Source organism: Natrix helvetica, assembly GCF_964273705.1.
Source record: "Natrix helvetica genome assembly, chromosome: 4".
Classification (NCBI taxonomy): Eukaryota; Metazoa; Chordata; class Lepidosauria; order Squamata; family Natricidae; genus Natrix; species Natrix helvetica.
In genome coordinates, this window is record NC_138550.1 from 35325028 (window position 1) to 35345182 (window position 20155).

At 34.6% G+C, this 20155-nt stretch overlaps 1 protein-coding gene across 2 annotated transcripts in view; it reads left to right on the forward strand.

Moving 5' to 3' along the window:
- Positions 1 to 19734, forward strand: part of ALCAM (activated leukocyte cell adhesion molecule) — a 132159-nt gene extending 112425 nt beyond the window's left edge. Inside the window, exons 7-15 of one of the 2 annotated variants that reach the window (XM_081952178.1) lie at positions 933 to 1060; positions 1404 to 1533; positions 3652 to 3764; positions 4789 to 4924; positions 5899 to 6030; positions 8565 to 8693; positions 10887 to 10925; positions 13520 to 13637; positions 19618 to 19734. In XM_081952178.1, the coding sequence (XP_081808304.1) occupies positions 933 to 1060; positions 1404 to 1533; positions 3652 to 3764; positions 4789 to 4924; positions 5899 to 6030; positions 8565 to 8693; positions 10887 to 10925; positions 13520 to 13637; positions 19618 to 19705 (1013 nt within the window). In that variant the 3' untranslated portion in view covers positions 19706 to 19734. The remainder of the gene's footprint in view (positions 1 to 932; positions 1061 to 1403; positions 1534 to 3651; positions 3765 to 4788; positions 4925 to 5898; positions 6031 to 8564; positions 8694 to 10886; positions 10926 to 13519; positions 13638 to 19617) is intronic. The other variant, XM_081952179.1, reaches the window with a different exon arrangement.
- The last annotated feature ends 421 nt before the right edge of the window (positions 19735 to 20155 follow it).

Genomic DNA, 20155 nt, shown 5'->3' on the forward strand with positions numbered 1-20155 from the left:
GCTATAATAATTGTGATATACATGAATATAGGTGAATTTAAAATATGCAACTTGATATGAAAAGCAGGGGGTGACTATGGAAGAGATGCATGGAAATACTGTAACCAACTGACACACTTTCTACAATTTGTAATGGAAAATGGGTTTTTCAATTCTAATTTTCATGTTTGTTTGTCCTTGTTCAAAAACAAATAAAAATTGTTTTTTAAAAAAAAAAATGTTCGCCCCTTTGGGGGCTGGGGTGTGCATGGCCAGGCCTGGGGCAGCAGGGCTGGTCTCTCACTGTTTCTGGGATGGCCCCATGGGCCAACTCCACAGCCTATCGTGGGCTGGATCCAGCCCGCAGGCTGCGTGTTTGACACATCTGATCTACATAGATCTACAAATCTTGAAGTTGCCAAGTTTGGAGTGCCTTTTTCTACAGTGATGTTTCACATATATGCGCAGCGATGGTCAGTGGTTGGAATTCAGTATTGCAGGCTAGCTCTGCCCACAGCCAGGAGTTCAGTCCTGACCAGCTCCAGGTTGATTCAGCCTTACATCCTCCTGAGTTTGGTAAAATGAGGACCCAAATTGCTGGAGCAATATGCTGACATTTGTAAACCACTCAGAGAGTGCTCTAAAGCACTATGGAATGGTATACAAATCTAAGCCCTATTGCTATTTACTGATGTAGCTTCTAAATGGGGTGTTGACTTAATTTTTGAGAGCACCATTTGGAGATAAAGAATGGAAACTCTGAAACAAGATTGTCAAACTGATGATTTCCCAGCTAAGACAGTCCAATATTTGCAGGGTGAGGCCCGGCGCTTTTATTTTGCATCAGATTCTTGATGGATACAACTTCATTGCACTTGCTTGACACAGATTTATTTTACCCTATCTTGTGTATTTGGGAGAGGCAGATTATTAACCAGTTTGTTGCTTTACAGATCCCACAGAAAAAGTTCAGATTGAGATTCTTTCACAAAGAAAAACAATTAAGGAAGGTGATAACATTACCCTGAAATGTTCAGGAAATGGTAATCCTCCACCTAAGGAGTTCTTATTTTTCATCCCTGTAAGTATTGCTTATCTGTGCCAACTCTTAAATTTGGGGAAGCCACAATTTGGTTTAGATAGTCTGTTAATCAGTCTCACATCTTTCCATTCCTACCTTTCCCAGTTATTTTATCTTTTTCTCTAAATTTCATTCAGTTTTATTTTTAAAATTTGTACATGACAACACTATGCATTAGTTCACTATATCTGTGACATCATCAGTTTTACATAAAATTGATCAAGAAGGCTGGAGCAAGAAACAATAACAAAAAAAAATCTGAAAACATAAGTAAACTAGAAGTTGTACACAAAACATAGGCATTTTATTGTATTGCAAACTTTTGTTTAACCTTTCTTAAAAGGGAGAACCTGGACCAATTCGAAGTTCCGGTTTTCATGTGTTGACTGATGTAAGAAGAAATGCAACAGGCGAATACAGATGTTCTCTGACTGATGAAAGTTTGATAGATTCCATAACAGTTACAGTACATTGTAAGTAATTTTCTTTCATTCCTTCTTATAGTCATATATCATTTTGTAATATATGCCAAGGCTTTGGCCACACTTTTTGTCTCTTGATTAAATTATACATGGATGATTCTGTCAGAGACCAAGTTTTTTTTAAATTCACATCTGAGGCTTATTTTAAAAATTCAGAGGTATGCTTTTTTTCCCCATTCATCTTTTTGTATTTCTCTCCTTTGCCTCTAAACTTCTGAATTTATTTTTAATTGATATTCAAATTTCATGTAGAATATAAACATTTCCTTATCTTTAACATTTGGACTGGTTAAAGCATAACAAAATAGAACATTACATTATTCCATAGTTATAAAATGGTGGTCTTGTTATTTGGGGGGGGGGGGGCATGAGAAGAGAGAGTGATCCCAGTATTAAGGCATAGAGACTGCAATTGTCTGTCACGTAAGATATACAGCTAGGATAGTCCATTGAAAGGGGCTGCCCTCAGTTATTATTTTCCTGCTTTTTAATGTTTTTGCTTGTCAGAAAATATTGATATAGGTGCACTTGCTTATGAATATAATTCTATTTTTCCTATTTACATTCCTTTATCATAGGATAAATAGATGAATAGAAGGAATGTCTGGTTACAGAAAAAAAATCCAGGGCCAACTTAATAAAATATACTATCAAAAATTGTCATGAGGGCTTTTGGTTTACAGATAAAATTCAACATAAAGCACACAAAAATACTCACTTTTTCACCTCATCTAGAGTGGAATAAGAATGTGGCAGAGATTTATTATATACCCCTAGGTTTTATCTCAGATAGACATTTTAATTGCTTAATCATAGGATTTAGCTGATTTATTAATAAATCTTTCAGTATGCTCACCAATAAAAGAGTGCTTCTGAAGGGGAAAAAATCCTGTTTTAGTATGTACATGCTTTTTTCAATTTAGGCACATTCTTAATAGAGGTTTTAAAATATAAAAAAATAAATTATACCTTTGTAAGGAGATGTGCTTCTTTACACTTATCACGTGTATTTTGTATGTTTTCCTGGCCAGGATTTGCAAATGGCTTTTATTCATAACCCAAAAATAATGGGTAGAGCTGGACAACCTTAATGGGACAATAAATATAAAATGTTTAATGTTGTTACTATTTCTTCTTCCATCCTATCAAAAGTTGTTACTTTGTATTTTGAGAGTTCAATCAAGGCTTTCAGGGGCTACGTGTAGTCCTTGGACCCCATCTATATGCCTCTGACACCGACACCGACAGCAACATAAATTTCTGCTTACTGTGGTGCCACTTAATTCAAAACTGCAGCTCCATTTTACATGAAGTTAATATTAATTTGGAAATAGATTTAACATAAGAAACTAAATGAAAATCTCAAGCTGTTATGTATGATTAAGAAGATGAAGATAAAAGATAAATAAAATTGTGTAATGTATTAAAAGTAACTAAAAAGACGAACATAAGAAAATGTAGTTAATTTTAATCTCACTGTATTTTGATGGGTTTAACATTTCTTCTACAAAAAGTTTCAGTTTCAATTTCTAATCAGATTATGAATACATTACATTTTATTTATCTCTGTATCTTAGATACCTGCTCAGAATACTTTAGTTGAGAATTTGCATTGTGGACTTCACTGTGTTAAATTTTTATTATCATGGAAGTAAGGTTGAGGGAAAAAGTTGTATGGGAATGCCTCTTACTCTTCTAAACACCATTTTGTTTAAAGAAAAAATATACAGATATAGTATTTCTTAACCATTTTCTCATTTCATGTATTTTTCTTTATCCCGAAAGTTTTTAAAGTAAAAATTAAAGTGTTTCATTTTATGCTATCTACTGATTTCACATGTTTGTGTGTGTGTTCATTCTCAAACACACACACACACACACACACACACATGCAGTACATAAACATATAATACATGCAAATATTTCTGCTATCTTCTTTTGAACTTTATTTTCAGTCCGTTTGTAAAAAATAATTGACTGAGACTGAGAAATTGCAACTGTAACTGAAATTACCAAATGATTATCTGTCTTTTTTTTTTGCTTTATTTAAACTTCCTAAGTAAGCATGTTTGTGAATATGAATAACAATCCTGAATTTCTTCAACATAGATTTGGATTTGTCACTTACTCCCAATGGAGAAGTTATTAAACAGATTGGAGAAGCATTGCCTGTATCTTGTACAATTTCTTCTAGTAGAAATGCTACTGTGTTCTGGCTGAAGGTAAATATTTGTAACTTGGCTGTTTTTAATCCATTATTGTATCTGGAATGGTGATACTTTAATTTTCACAAGAACTTAAATGGTTCTTGTTCTATGACCAAATGCAGCGCTCTAAAATATTATACACAGATATTAGAATTCTTTCAAAATTGTTTCCTAGATTGTAATGTTTAATATTCAAGGAGGAGGAAGGAGGAGGAAATGATCAAAAAACATGGGCAAAATAATATCCACATTTAATGTATTGTTACATTTAATTTAAACTTGGAAAAAGCTATCTAGCTATTAGAGCGACTTGACCCAGAACCCGTAAAAACTCAAATCCTCAAACAGGTGTTTTATTTTTCTGAAGATTTGAGTGAGAATCTTCCATAAAATTACTTCATGAAGCAATGTGGCTCTTTCACTTTAAGCAGTGAAACGAAACAAGTTGTTTCCATTTGCGTAGCTGCCCCTTAGCATAACACTTCCACAGAGGGCCTCTTCTGGCTTTGGTAAATTCTGAAGAATGCTGAGTAGTCCTCTCAAGAATTTCTGTCAGATCCAAAGCATAGTCCATATAAGAGTCTTTTGAAAGATTTGAAAAAATGCAAGTTGAAGCATATTTGCAATTGCCTTTTCAGTTTTGAGGGGAAAATCAGGTTATCTCTGTATTATGTGCTTCTTCATTGAAGTAAATTTCAGGACAAAACTTATTACTACAAGACCTGGGAGCTCCTCTTTCCTTGACATTTCTAAGCAGAGACTAGATAGCCATCTGTTGGCTTCAAATTTATTGAAGGAAATTACAAGCTCTGCTTTATTTTAGAAGAGGGAATTGCATTGCATAACTTGTGGAAAGTTGAAAAGTAGATATAAATAGATTTTTTAATTTAGTATTAAATACAGTTTAATTGGAGAATCAGTAAAAATTGTTTGTTAGTGCTCTCCAAAATGTTTAGTTCAAATGAGTTGTGCTGAAGAATTTTGTGGGTTTTTTTTTTCCTGGAAGAGAATAGGTTATATTGGCATATTTTTTTTACAGGATAATAACAGAATGAGGTCAAGTCCTTCTTTTTCAAGTTTGCAGTACCAAGATGCAGGAAATTACATCTGTGAAACAACTTTACAAGAAGTTGAAGGCTTAAAGAAAAGTCAAATTCTGACACTGATAGTACAAGGTAATGTAGATTCCTACCAGTGGTGGGTTGTACCGGAGCCAGCCCGGAGCACTGGATACCATTCTGGTACGGTGCTCCGGAGGCCCCACCCACCCAAGCTCCTTACCGGTCTTTTACACCTTCTGCGCTTACACACATGTGCAACGGCACATACAGCACCTGTGCGACTCTCCACTGAGTAACTGGAGCGTAGCTGAGGCTTGTGGAGGCGCTAAGATGCATGAGTGTGCTGCGCATGACATATGCACGTGCGCTGCGTGCGTCCATGTACACGCCGCCAGGCCCATTTTAACCATTCCAGCTGGAATGGGATCCGGAACCTACCACTGATTCCTACTGTTTTATATTGATGTTGTGTTTAGTTTGTATGTTGCTACATAATTATGAAATGCTCACCAGATATAAAATACCCACTTAAATCGAACACTGCAAATAGAAATAAAATAAAAGGTGTTTGGCTAGCTTTTAAGAAATAACAGTATTTTACATGATTCAGCTTTGTGTGTCAGTGGTGGGTTGTAGGCGGTACGCCCCGGTACGGGTGTACCGGAGCCTGCCCGGAGCACCGGGTACAGTGCTCCGGAGGGCCCACCCACCCACCCGAGCTCCTAACTGGTCTTTTAAGTCTTCAGCACTTCTGCACACACGCACAGTGCGTATAGTGCCTGCACGACGCTCCACTGAGCAGCTGGAGCATCATGGAGGCACTAAGACGCATGCACACGTTGGGCACATCCATGTGGACACTGCTGGGCCCGTTCCAACTGTGCTGATTGAACAGAATCCGGAACCCACTACTGCTGTGTGTGAAAATATGCATAAAAAATACAGGCATGAATATCTAGATTAATTGGTTTCAATTTTGCACTGTTTAATAATGATATTTTAATTGGCCTTGAATCCCATAGAGAGTCAGTAGTATGAATGTAGCAATAAATAAATAAACAGTTTAAAAAATTCTTTTGCATTTTAAGGAAAGCCTCAGATCAAAATGTCAAAGAGAACCAGCACGGATGGATCTTACAAAACTATAGCCTGTCACGTAGAAGGATTTCCCAAACCTGCAGTACAGTGGACTAGCAGTGGAGGTGTCATAAATAAAGCAAGTAATTTTCTCATTATTTCTTGCATGTTTATTTCAACTCCAGTAGATACAGTATTGTAAACTTCTTGCTGCTCTCTGAACTTGGTTGTTTCATTATCAGACTAAATTCCAAAATATGGTCTGCTTCCTTTTTCTGGTGTTTTTTTTTTGGGGGGGGGGGTGGGGGTTGCAGAGGTGAGTTTGTGCTCATCTGGATAATGTTGTTACACAGCGGTTCTTGTGGCAGGTTGGGTTATTATTTTGGTAATGGAACATTTAGTAAATGTGAGTGGTTTTTCAATGGGCTCCTGTTTCTAATTTGTTGCATTTCCTCTGCTGATGAGGATATACAGGAATGGTAGTGTGTTGGTATTTTCTTATTTTCTTATGAATTTTATTCCTTGAAGATGCTATGGATTATTTCATGTGTTTTCTATGGTTATTCCTTTTTTATTATGACAAAGATGTCACCTACATATCAGAGCCATACTTTTGGTTGTATGTGTGGGAGCGCTATAGTTTCTAGATGCTGCATTAACGTAGCTGCTTTCTGAGAGTGGTGATCTCATGGATGTTTCTCTGATTTCTTGGTATACTTGTCCATCAAACTGACAGTAGGTAGTGAAGGAGAGATTGATGAGTTCCATCATTTGGATCTTAACCTATTTGGTTTGGTTGGGTGTATTGTGTAGTACAGCTGCTCTGGATTATTTTGCTAGTTCTGGGCGTCTGGATGTATAAAGTATTGTGATATCAACTGAAATCATAACCTCATCTTATTTTATTACTAGATAACTAGAACTTTGATTTTCTGGAGCCACTTTAGTGGAATATATTTTCTCAAAAATGAAGGCAGTAATAAAAGTAGAATATTTTTCTCCTTTGTGAGTTGCTCAAGCTTTTTTGTAAGTTCTTTATCTATGTTGGACAAAGAGGTATGTTGGGCTTGTGTATTTTGTGGCATATAAGTATGGGAGGACAAGTACACAGCTTTTTATCCACTATTGTTTTTCTTTTGTGATTTGATCTTTTTTAGCTTGGACTTTCGTGGTTCTCTTGATCAGGTCGTCTAGTTTCCTGGGATGAAGGTTTTTTTTGTAGTCCGATAATTCTTTTGCTTTCTGTATCTATTGTGATCCATACATTAGCAATATACAATTTACTGAAGCAATTTACCATTGAGTAAACAGTATGTTGAATATGTATGTATGTATGTATATATGTATGTGTGTGTGTTACAACCCCTGGTATGCCCAAATATGGGAGGAAGCTCACTCCTCCCTCTTTCTGTCCTTCGGCTCATCACAGAAAACCATCCAGGCAGAAAACCATATTTTTATTTTTAATGTTGCCTTTTTATATTTGTGTTGTATTTGTGCTGATAAATAAATAAAGGGAGACTAGTATAGATCTATTTCAAGCTATTTAGCTCTCATCAGCTAGCCATACCCTTACTGGCCCAGGTTCAAATCCCAGTAAGGGTATGGCTAGCTGATGAGAGCTAAATAGCTTGAAATAGATCTATACTAGTCTCCCTTTATTTATTTATCAGCACAAATACAACACACACACACATACACACACACACACACACACATATATATCATATAAAAAGTGCACAAGAAAATGAAGATATAGTATTCTGTTTCAAGTATAATTTCAAATAATAGTTAATTATGTATTTATTTAATGAATTTAAAAAGCAAACCATCATAATTTGTGTGGTATACATAAAAAATAATAAACAAAAAATAAATTAAACAAATAATACAAAAATAATGTAACAAAATGCAGTCATAGTCAAGTGTAGGGAACAGGTTTTCAACAGTCTCTATTGTATATACACTATTGTTACTAGTGTACATAATATTGTTATACCAATATAAAATCAATCTCTCATACCATTCAAAGGGTGTTCATCCCAAATTGTAACTGTATGGGAGTAGGAAAGGATTTCCAGTGGAAAAATTGCAGATTTCAGAGCCAGGAGTCACTCAGGTGACTTTGAGGACACAGATAAACCTCCAAGTCGTCCAACAACCCCTAAAAAGGATGCAAATGACCAGCTGTCTCCAAGGAATTTAAATCCTTCCATTCCTCACTACCCTGTCAGCTGAAGAAGCTTCTTGGATGAGAAGCGAAACATCTTCAAAGAAAAAACAAAGTCCTCCTGCCTCTTGAAAAAGCATGTTTGGGGCAACCATAACCTGGATGACTGAGAATCTCTACAGACCAGTCCATATAATTGCCAGTAGGCAAAGATGCAAAAACAAGCAAAAAAAACCCATCTTAGTAGCATAGAAAATAGATCTGGAGACATAAGCAACAGATTTACATATTTACAGAGTTGCCTTATCAGAGAGATGAGTGGCAAATACATGAAATAAACAAACAAATAAACAGATGAAAATAAATTTGCAGGATAAGCCAGGGTACTATATAAACAGGTCATCAGTATAAATAGTTAGCCAAAGATAGGCATGCACACATACAAACCTGTCCCTACTGATTCTTTCAACTTTGAAATAACTGCTTTGAAAACTTATTTCCAGACAGAAGAGACTAAATATATCAATGGAAAATTTATTAGCAAAATCAAAATTGCTCCTGAAGACAATATTACATTAACCTGCATTGCTGAAAATCTACTAGAAAGAGCTGTCACCTCTTTGAATGTATCTGCTAGTAAGTATATTTATTTTTTAATATACTAAAGAAGATGAGGAAAAGACCAAAGGTGATCATATTTCCTTATTTATTTACCTTTACATAAACAGTTCTTAGTATTCTTGTTCACATGCAGGTGACTCCAGGTTAGAATTTTGTTTATGAATTACTTCATTGTCTTCCCATTAACAAAAGACATGTATATTAGCACCTTATCGTAGATTTGTGTTACCATGCTACTTTCTGATATTTGTTGTGTTTCCAGAATATCTGCAGAAATGCAAATGAAATGTACTTAATACACTGCTAACTGATAAATCTCCATACTATCAGATGCCATAATAAGAGTTCATTGTCTCTTGGTTTTTATATATTTCATCTTGTTGTCATTCTTTTGAAAAAAATTCTTGTAATCTGAGAACTACCTGTTTTCTTTTTAAAAGAGCAATCCTATAGGTGGGTTGAATCTAAAGGCCGAGGAACCACTTAATCCAGACCTGCTTGCATATAGTAATAGGATAAAAGTTTTCCTTCCACATTTATGGACAGATACTTCTCCTTGATTGTTTAATAAATAGATTAGTTTATTAATGGTTAATTATTGCTTAATTATAAATTAACCAAGAAATACAGTCCAATGAATTTATTGAGATGGTATGCTATGGTAGACTATTGTTAAAGTGACAATAGGTTACCAATTTTAAATTAAATAATGCTACCTCAGACCTGGACTACATTATGTCTTCATAATTAATGGTTGTAGCAGACTACCTTGAGACACTTCTGTTTTCATTTTTAAATATAATTTAGTGTGCTGTCAGAGTTGAGAGGCATTAATGATAGTCAACACTTTTAGTGCATGTAGTTTTTGAGTTTCTCTTTTTCTTTTCGAGTCAGCATAGCACTAATGGAAAATCAGTTATTACTGAATATGTAATTTCGCAGTGGTTTTAAATAGGTTCTGTTGTGGCACTCAGATGAAAATTTCATATTATCAATACACTTTGAATCATTCTCCTAAACCAATCTTTTCCTTAAGAGATCACCAACGGTGCACAATTTCTTGCCATAAGTATGGAAAGCAAACTTTGTGGAAACTAATGGTTGAATGTGCATTATATATGAACTCAGTATGGTCATGACAAAAGGAATTATAATCATTGTCACTAATTATAACATGCAAACTATTCAGTAGTTGTCTTTAACACACAACTGCATAGCCATATGAACAAATTATAACCGAGAGCCTTGGTGGCACAGTGGTAAGAATGCAGTACTGCAGGCTAATTCTGCCGACTGCCAGGAGTTCAGTCCTCACCGGCTCAAGATTGACTCAGCCTTCCATCCTTCTGAAGTTGCTACAATGAGGACCCAGATTGTGAGGGGCAATATGCTGACTCTGTAAACCACTTAGAGAAGGCTGTGAAGCGCTATTAAGTGGTATATAAGTCTAAGTGCTATTGCTATAACAGTAATTAATACTGTTGAATTATCTGTTTTTTTATATTCCAATTTTGAATTATGATTAATGTGCTGTCTCCAGACTATACAAGAACATGTGAAGACTTAACATACCAAATAAGTGCATAGTTTGTGCACAATAAACAATTATGTAGATAGACAAATTATTAACTATTCAAAGCATGAACTTATCCTATTATAAAAAATTGCTTCTATTTAGAGAACACTTCTGCACCATTTCGCAAATTCCTGAAATGTATAAATCAATATTATTCTCAGTTATACACTCTATACTATGGAATTTTCAGTGAGCTATCCAGGGCAATTCCCATGAACTGTTTGATGGCTCTTTTCATTCTGTGCAGGGTCCCTGGAAGAGTAGATCAAAGGATGACTTCTAAATTCATTCAATGGTGCTAAAGTTTAATCAACTCTCTGTCCACAGTAATAAAGTGACAAAAAGTCAGAATGCAGGCCAGAACAACACATAAATACTTCTTCTGACTAGGCATTTGTAAGATTAAACTTGTCATTTTTTAGAATAAAGCATTTTCACCGGATGCATTATAGATACAAAGTAAAGATTGCTGCCTTAAAAATAAGATTAATCATTTTGTTTTGTAGCTGATGCTGATTAAGAATATTTTGGGCTCAGCTGAAATATAGATTATTAAATATCTTTAAAGGTGGAAATTTTGAAGGTGACTTAGATATCAGCAGCTTTATTTTGTTGTTGTTCCTTTGTTTCAGTAAGTATTCCAGAATCTGATGAACCAGAAGAAAAAAGTGGTAAGAACATAAAAATATTCCACATTTAATACTATCAATTCAAAACTGTTATACTTATTTTTCTGGATTAAGGGTAGAGTTCTAAAAAGGAAAATAAATAGAACAAATTTTAAATGCTAGGTTTTACTGATGTGCAATCAAAATAGCACTGATATTAATACATAGCTATGTAAAATAAAAGTTTAATTCAAAAATCATCATGCTATTTTTATTGGAAAAAGTAATAATGTCCCAAGTCTTAACTGATTTCAGAAAAGCCAATATTTGCCTAAATCTAAATCTAACCTATGCACACAAGGATAGTAAGAAAGAGTTGTACTTTTGAGAAAAAATATATTTTTGACAAATTTACATTGCTGTTCACATGAAACTAAAATGAGTATTTAATACAGTGGTACCCTGATACTCCTTTGAATCTCATCAAATTTAATGCTCAATGCATTTTGATATGAAAACATGGTCCCAGTACTCTTAATTTGTTTGGTACTCAACAAACAAGCTAGAATTTATCGGTGTTCACTGCCTTGTGACTCACTACATTCTGTATGGGGAAAAATTGTTTGGTACTGGTTTTTGGTACTTAGTGTGCCTCCCCAAACCAATTAACAATGAGTACTGAGGTACCACTGTATTTAGTATTTATTAATTAATAATATTTAATATATAGTATTTTAACAAAGAAGGCTGTAATCCTTAGATGATTTACTCCAATACTTAGTTGCTAATTCTGTAGTACCTTTATCTGTCTGTCTGTCTATCTATCTATCTATCTATCTATCTATCTATCTATCTATCTATCTATCATCTATCTATCTATCTATCATCTATCATCTATCTATCTATCTATCATCTATCTATCTATCATCTATCTATCTATCTATCTATCTATCTATCTATCTATCTATCTATCATCTATCTATCTATCATCTATCTATCTATCTATCTATCTATCTACCAGGTTTTCCCAAAAATACAACCTACCCAAAAAACAATCCCTAGCCCAATTTTCACACCTGCAACTAATATACGCCCTATGCCAAAATTAAGCCTTAGTTATGCCCCACTCACCATCTGCTTGTACAAGGTAGGTGAAGTGCAGGCATAAAAAGCAAGCTAGCCCCCGATTGGGTAGGTTGTATTTAGGACCGCTGCAGCCAGGCGTCCCATGCTCTGACACCTGTTGCGCTAATGCCTGACTTCTGCCACCGCTTGTGGATGGACTCTGGTTTCTCTTCAGATGATATAAATCTTTCGCTGCCGCTTGTAGCTGGATGCTACATGGCACATCACACTGGTGCCACCACTCACAGCAGGATGCCACAAGGCTTGTTGCGCTCGTGCCACCATCTGTGTGCACAGCAATATTACCTAGCACACAGTCTTCTGCTGTGAGCCACGGCACCAGCACAATCCTCAAGTGGCAGCACCAACACAAGCCATGCAGCATCTGGCCGCGAGTGGCCATGAGCAGCCACAGAAGTTGGGCAGCGGTACAACAGGTGTTCTGGTATAGGAGGCGTGACTGCAGTGGTCTTAAGCTAAGCGGGTAAAACATCCCCCCCCCCAAAATACAAATTGATACTCATTTTGAGGCCGAAAAGAAAATAAGATCAGGTCTTATTTTCGGGGGGAAACAGTATATCTATGTATCTATCTATCATATTTGTATATTTTATTATATAGACTTAACTAAGAACCTTTTTTAATTTTGTAGGAAAAAATGCAGATAGACATTTTATTGTACAAGAATAAGAAGCTGAAACCATTTATCTCAGTTTTCATCCAGTATAATGGTTAAGTGTTCTGGCACTGTCAAAAATAATCTATTTGAAAGTGCCAGATAGGTGAAGTTGTGACAAATGATCAAACTTAGTAGATAACTAAGAGCACAGCTTTTAAACGGAATCCAACAGCATTTATACTCAGTAAATGTGCATAGAGGAAGCCTCGATGAAAAGCAACAATGTCAAACTTTCATTGAGATTTAATGTAAAGTAGAAAATATTTGGCAATTTGTGTGATCGTTATGTTTTTGTTTTTTCCTTTTCCAACCAGAACTAGAAAATCTCAAGCTTAAAAAGCCTCTAAAGGAAATTTGTGAAGGTCTTCTAGGAGTGAGGATTAAAGTAAAAAAGAAACCCCCCCACCCCCAGGCTTCAAACAATAGGAAAATAGCTAAACTAATTCCTTCCTTCCACTGTTGACAGTTGGAGATAAATTGCTTATCTTGTTTAGCAAAACTTGATTGGGCGTAGGATTGCTCTGCCTACTTCTAATGCATCAAAGGTAGATTTTTCAGACAGTTCTCAGACTGCAAAAATCTCATTTGTAAAATCTCAGGATATCTGTGCCATCCTTGTGAAATAAGGACATCACCAAAATGTTTGTAAAGCAAATTATTTAAGGATTGCAGCCAATGTATCTTTGTATTGTAAATGTGTATGCTCTCTCATAAGGATAACTTGCTGTTGCTGCTGGTTTTAAATAAGCTTTTGAAAGAAAAAAAAATATTTTTGGATATTATGATCTATAGTGAGTGTTCCATATTTTATTTTTTCAAGACGCTCCATCATCCCTTTCTTCTTTTGTTTTAGATGATAATAGGGAAAATGTTAATGATCAGGCAAAATTAATAGTGGGAATCGTGGTTGGTCTTCTTCTAGCAGCAACGGTGGCAGGTGTTGCTTATTGGCTATACATGAAGAAATCAAAGTAAGTCTTCACTGACTTTCTTAATATTTTATGGAAATAAAATGTGTTATCTCACCAAATCTGTTTTCTATAGCATTTTGCAAAAAAACATGCAAAGTATGTTTTTGTGTTTATTTGTTTAAAATATTTTTCTTCTCCTTTTATCAAAAGTTATTCCATGGCAGTTTGCAGGTTTTTAAAAAATTATGAATGTTATCAAGCACAAAAATAAATAATGAGATAGCACAAAAAGTATACTGGCGTAGGCTTTCACAGCTGGTGTCAATTAAAAGGTGATGTAGGCTAAATAGCTATGGGCCAATTCTCTGTTATCCTGACATTTCATTGGAAGCTGTGGCTGGCATCCGCAGAGGCAGTGATTTTCAATTCAACAAAAGATAGATAGAAATAAAGATAGAGAGATATAGTTAAAACATCCCCAGTGGGAAAAGTACAGATGAATTGGAAAATTATTGTAGAAACAAACCTAAAAATAATTATTCAGTCACCCATGGATGACAGAAATCCACTTTCGTCAACAGTGATTTACCATACCACCAGCATTTTAGACAGCTATATCAGTCAGAACTAGATTACTTAATCACAAACACAAGAACCCAGTCAGTGCCTGTTTAGATTTGCTGACAAATTCTCCTAACCTAATAACCACTCATAAGTCATTGTGATCATTAGTTGAGGTAACCCTGTGACTGAACCCATTTTTCTGATATTTTTCATAGCAGTCAATAAGCAAATAATGTTGTCATTGAGTGAACAGCACAGTTGTTAATCCATTCTTTTGAATCCATCCATTCAATCCATTTTGAATCAAGTTTTTTTTTTTTTTTTTTGCCAGAAACTGGCAAAAAATGCCAGAAACCAGCAAAATCGATTGCAGGTTGTGGCCACATGGTCATGGGTTTCTACAACCAGGCGTAAATGTGACTCAGTTGCCAAGAGTACAGTCACATGGCCAGAGGGGTTGGAGGAACATTTTACAATACTCATTCTAAAGCGGTCATAATTTTGAAAGAACATAAAACCACCAGTTGTAAGTTAAGGACTTCTGTGTGCTATGGAGCATATCACTTTGCCTCTGAAGACTCTAGCCACAGTTACCAAAAAAAATATCAGAATTCTAGAAATTAGACTGTGATCATTTAGCAGAGAAGTCCTTCACTGTTTGAAAGCACACAAAATTTTATGTAAATAGTTCAAAAACTGGAGCATTTTTCCCAAAGCTGCATTTCTCTTAATCCATACCCTATTTCCCCGAAAATAAGCCCTCCCCGAAAATATTGCAACACAGCAGCAGCTATGAGGTGGCCACGCTCACTGCTTCCTGCACCTCAAAAATAATAAGACCTCCCCAAAAATAAGGCCAAGTGCTTATTTCAGGAGTCAAAAGAAAGTAAGACCCTGTCTTATTTGGGGGGAAACATGGTAGACAAAATGCCTCTCTGCAATTTTTACCCATCTTATTTATGATGAGGAAAGTACATAAGAAAAAAAATTATTAGACTCAGTTTTAGTGTATTGGGAACGGGGGTGTTACAAAGACTTATCTACCCAACTAAAAATAGTATATCATTATGAGACCGGTCCTTTCTCTAGCCACATATTAAATGGTTAGCGAGTAGGATTATAAGTTTGAATGTTTTAACTAACCAATAAAATTGTTTAAAAATAAGCAGATACTATGTTGTCTTAAGAAACAGTTGTTAGATAGAAATAATCACCATAAGTATTAATTTTCATCCACATTAATTACAGTCTCTTCCTAGGTAATTGCAGTGGACATGCTTTCATTGTAATTAGTTTATTTGAACATTTAATAGAACAAAATAGGGCATCATATTGTCAGAGTAATAGTTATCAGTACATATTCCCTGTAGCTTGAAGTTGAACTGCTATGTGTATAGTTGCTGGGTTGGCTTAAGGTATGTTAACTGAGGCTCAGAGGACATAAAATTCTATGTGTTGCCCACATTCTTTTATGACATGCTAAAAAGTTTAAAATGTGAAATAAAAAGACCTGTGGTGTGGTTTATGCATTTTTCCTTTGTTAGAAAAAGCTACTTTATATATAATATAGTGTTTTATACAACTGAAGTTTGACATCACATATTTCTTAACTATCTGATGTATCATGACTCTAAAAATTCAAAATATAGGCCATCTATTTGCTTATTTGTAAAATAAGCTCTTTGTCAGTTCATTGTTGATATTTAAAAGTAGTCTTATTTACTGAAAATTAGTATTCAATGTATGAAATAGCATAACTGCTATTCAGGGACATGAATGATTGAGTATGTATAAAATAAAAAAGAATTGATTTGTTCATTAATAAGACAAAATAAAAATTACTCTTTCCTATACCTTATTATGCCCTTGGCTTTGAATATCTCTTGTCAAGTTTTCCTCAGAAAAGTTGAGTGGGGGGGGGGGGAGGAATGTTTTTGCTTTACAGAATCTATTAGCCTTCAACTTTCCACAGTTATTCCCTATGAGTTGAAGTAAACTGGGATTCCTTTAAATGTGGGAGTTAACATGCTTAGTCACTGTATGTCAAGTCAGAAGGCAGGAAAATTATATGCCTGATAGCTTTTGATGTTATTTCTATCCATTCATAGTGATTCTTAGAACTAGATTGGGGAACCAATGGCCCATAAAAAGGGCTGCTGATACAAATCCAATAATGAAAAGTTTCAGATCATTTGATAAGCCTTCATGCATACATGAAAGTTGTCTGCCGTGTAGAAATCCCTGTGCTACGTAATAACATGCTATTCCCATGGAATATGTGCTCACCGCCGAAATCACAGCACAACTTTATAAAGAAGACCAGCTGTTCATTCCTGAGTTCAGTTCTGCTTCTGGACAAGGCCTGAATTAGTTTAATTACAGTGAATGAAGTTGCTTCCCAAAGCTAAATTAAATACGTAGTCTTGCATTGTGGCCTTTTCTTTTCTTAAAATTTCTTCCTCATTTCTTCCTCCTATTCTATCAGTAGCAATTATGTAGACCAGCTAAAACAAGTTATAAAGTTACCCATTCAGGCAAAACTAACTATATGTATTTATTTTACATAGGGAGAATTGAAATACCTTTGAAATTTAATTAACTAACATTTAATTAACTAATACTATAGCTTACAACATATAATATCATATTGTATTTGTTCTAATACTATAATAGTGTATAATTCTACACAGAAACAAATAAATATATGTCACATTATATTACAATTTCATTCCTATTCACTTTCATTGGCTGATATCTTAAAAAGATGAGAAAACTAATACTAAGACACATCAAACATATTTTAATGGTATAAGGTATAGAAATTATTATGCCACATCTCACTATCAGTTAGCATTTAAGCTTCAAATGCTTTCAGTCTTGCTTAAAAATTTGGTCTTGGCAATTTTATTACATACAGAAGCCTAGGATTAATTTTATGTTTTTATGCCATGACACTGTCCATCCACTGCTCTCATTTAGTTATTATTTTCTTCCTATCCATACAGTCTATTTCCTTTTTAACATTTATTTCTTTAAATGCATCAAAATGATCAATCAGCAAATTGTCCTTTATTATTTCTTTGTTGTATTTGCAGACCTAGTGCTGAACTTGTTTTATTAACTGCAATAATAATATAAATGTGTTGTCAGTAGTTCACATTAATTTATGAAGAGGGCCAATTGGCTTATTATCAGTGTATTTAAAGCTGATAATGAAATTAACAGAGATTCTGATGGAACTAAATGTTACTAAATTATAGATAATTACCAAACCTATCATTTTAGAATAAACGTAATCACTTGAAAGATTATTACGGGTTATCTATTTTGAGCATGCATGTGTGCCATATATAATTGTTGCTGCTTTGAGGAAAACAGTGACAGCATATTTAGCGAAATAAGATTCAAAAGAAACAGCTGCCCAGGAGGTACTTTCTATTTTAAAAAATCTTCTCTAATGTATAACTCAAAATTAACTCATTGATTTTGGTATTCTTATCAATCATCCTTCTCAGGCACTTCTGATCAGTTATTCACATCACATCTATGAAAGTTATTTCTCTCTGTGTGCTTTTGTTCTGTGCTGTTTTAATATAATCCCCGCCACCCCCTTTGACAAGGCTTTAACATATGGCATTGTAAAAGGTGATTTTAGATTTGTGGTTATTCATCAAAAAGTCATATGTTTTCCACTAAGAACAACAACAACGAAAAAATAACTGGGACCTAATTAGAGGTTTAGCTATAACTGAGTATTGGGATGGTATCCGAGACACACAAGTTTTACCTATAGCTGTGACCTAATTTTTCTATGTTACATATTATTTATAGCTATAACATGATTTCTCTGTTATATGCCTTCATATTATTTATGAATTAAATTTCTTTTTCTAAAATATCTGCAGCAGTTTTCTAACCCAAGAAACCATCGAGTTTTATATGACTCCTCCAACAATATGCCTTTGCAGGATTTCTACACTCTTGTTCCCTGCACTCAAACTTTCTTGATATCTTTTGCTCAAAATCCATATTGAGCATAGGCATCAGCTCACTAATCGTTTGTTTAGAAGAGGTGGTAGTTATAGGATCCTCAAAGGGAATTCATTTGTAGCACCTATGTGGGTTTCCTGATATACCTCATAAAGCCAAACTGTTTAAAATGATATCACATTGATATAGATGCCTCTCACCTTACTAGATTGTGAAAGTTTTCTCTATGTAATAAAAGCTTTGTCAGAGTAATGATTTAATAGCTGACCAGCTGCTGTAATGTTATAATTCTGTTATACTGTAACAATGATGCAATGATAGTAATGAGTCATTTGACTACTACAGCTTTAAGAGGCTGTTAATATAAGAGAGGCCCTGTGAGGGCATATCTCCCTCTCCATGTATGCTTCCATGCTATAGTTGATGATTGATTGTCTGACTTTGCCTAGTGCATGTATGTATGTACTCCTTGTATATAAACCACTGCTTGAAAGATAAACCTCTGTTTACTGGCTTGTGTTTTGCTCCTGGCTTGTCTCAAAATAGTCACACTGTGTGCACTCTTGACAAGCTTTAAAGTGTATTAAATTACTCAGATCCCCAGACAATTAAAACATGAATTTACAAATAAAAATGTATGTCTTGGTTTAAATTAGACATACTTTTGTTTTGCTTTACCTCTCTTGGACATCTAGGGGTTTTCTGTGGATATGCCTTTCTGAGCGTTGGGTTCAAGAGATACCTGGATGCCTGTAGAAATTGGGCCAGTTCTTCTTGTGACTAGCTGCAAAAACACCCTGTGTTATATTACAAAATATATTTTGTAAAGATAGCATAAGTAAATTCTAGTTAGTAAATAAATTTGCATTATTATCCTAAATGTTGCTTTGGGAAAGAAAATATAAGTATTAGAATGAGATAAAACTTATTTGAGGGGAAAATAGTATCAGAATTATGGGATGCTATGTGAAATAAGCAATAGTTTTATTTTTATTTTATAGAACTTGCTCATAATTAATTGAAATCCTGCTAAATCAGTTTTTTGCAGAGAAGGAACAGCTAGTTAGAAAGATATGTCTTTTAGATTTTAATTATCCTTCAGTTTAGATTTCAGCAAAACAGGTATTATCTCAATCCATATAAACAGAGTATTTTAATGATAAAATGAGTTTATAGTATTTTAGTGCTAATATGCATATTATTTGAAGGAAACAAGAATAAAATCCTGATAATAGTTCCTCCAGCTAAAACAGTAAATGTATATATTTATAAATGAGAGAAAAATGGAATTTGAAGGTTGTCACTCGGTATACATTATTCTAGGATTCACTATTTTAGAGTCTTTCATTTGCCAATAAAATCAGATTCCTATGTTGGTAGTGGAACAATTTTATGCTACAGAAGTCAAAATGGTGTGCATCTATCCAGTAATTGGATATAATAATAACAGCAAGATGAGACATTAGTATTTTTATTTCTGTTTCAGATCAGCTTCAAAACATGTAGCTAAAGATCTTGGAAATATAGAAGAAAATAAAAAGTTAGAAGAAAACAATCATAAATTGGAAGCTTGAAACACCAAACTATTTGGTTGCCATTCCAGGTACGTTTAACAACTTTATAAGGTATTATTCCCTTTGAATATAATTTAATCCTTACATTAGTTAAATTATGGGATAAGGAATTTCTTATATGTATTCATATCAAGAGAAATCCAAGTCTAGCCATTTAAAATTTAAAGTGCCTTCCACAGCAATAGTTTGATGTCATTTTCAATGTTTAGGTGGGAAATATGCTCTAAAATGTACTGTAAGTTACACTTTATAGCCAATTGAACCAGTGCTACCTTAGACAATCCTGTAGAATGCATAGCAGAGGTGGTATTCAGCCGGTTCTCTCCGGTAGCGGTGGCTGCGGGAAGTTCCGCCCATCAAATTGTGATCATGTGACTGCAGATTCTACAACCAGTCATAAACAAGAGCTGGTTACCAAAAACCTAAATTGTGATCATATGATCATGAGGG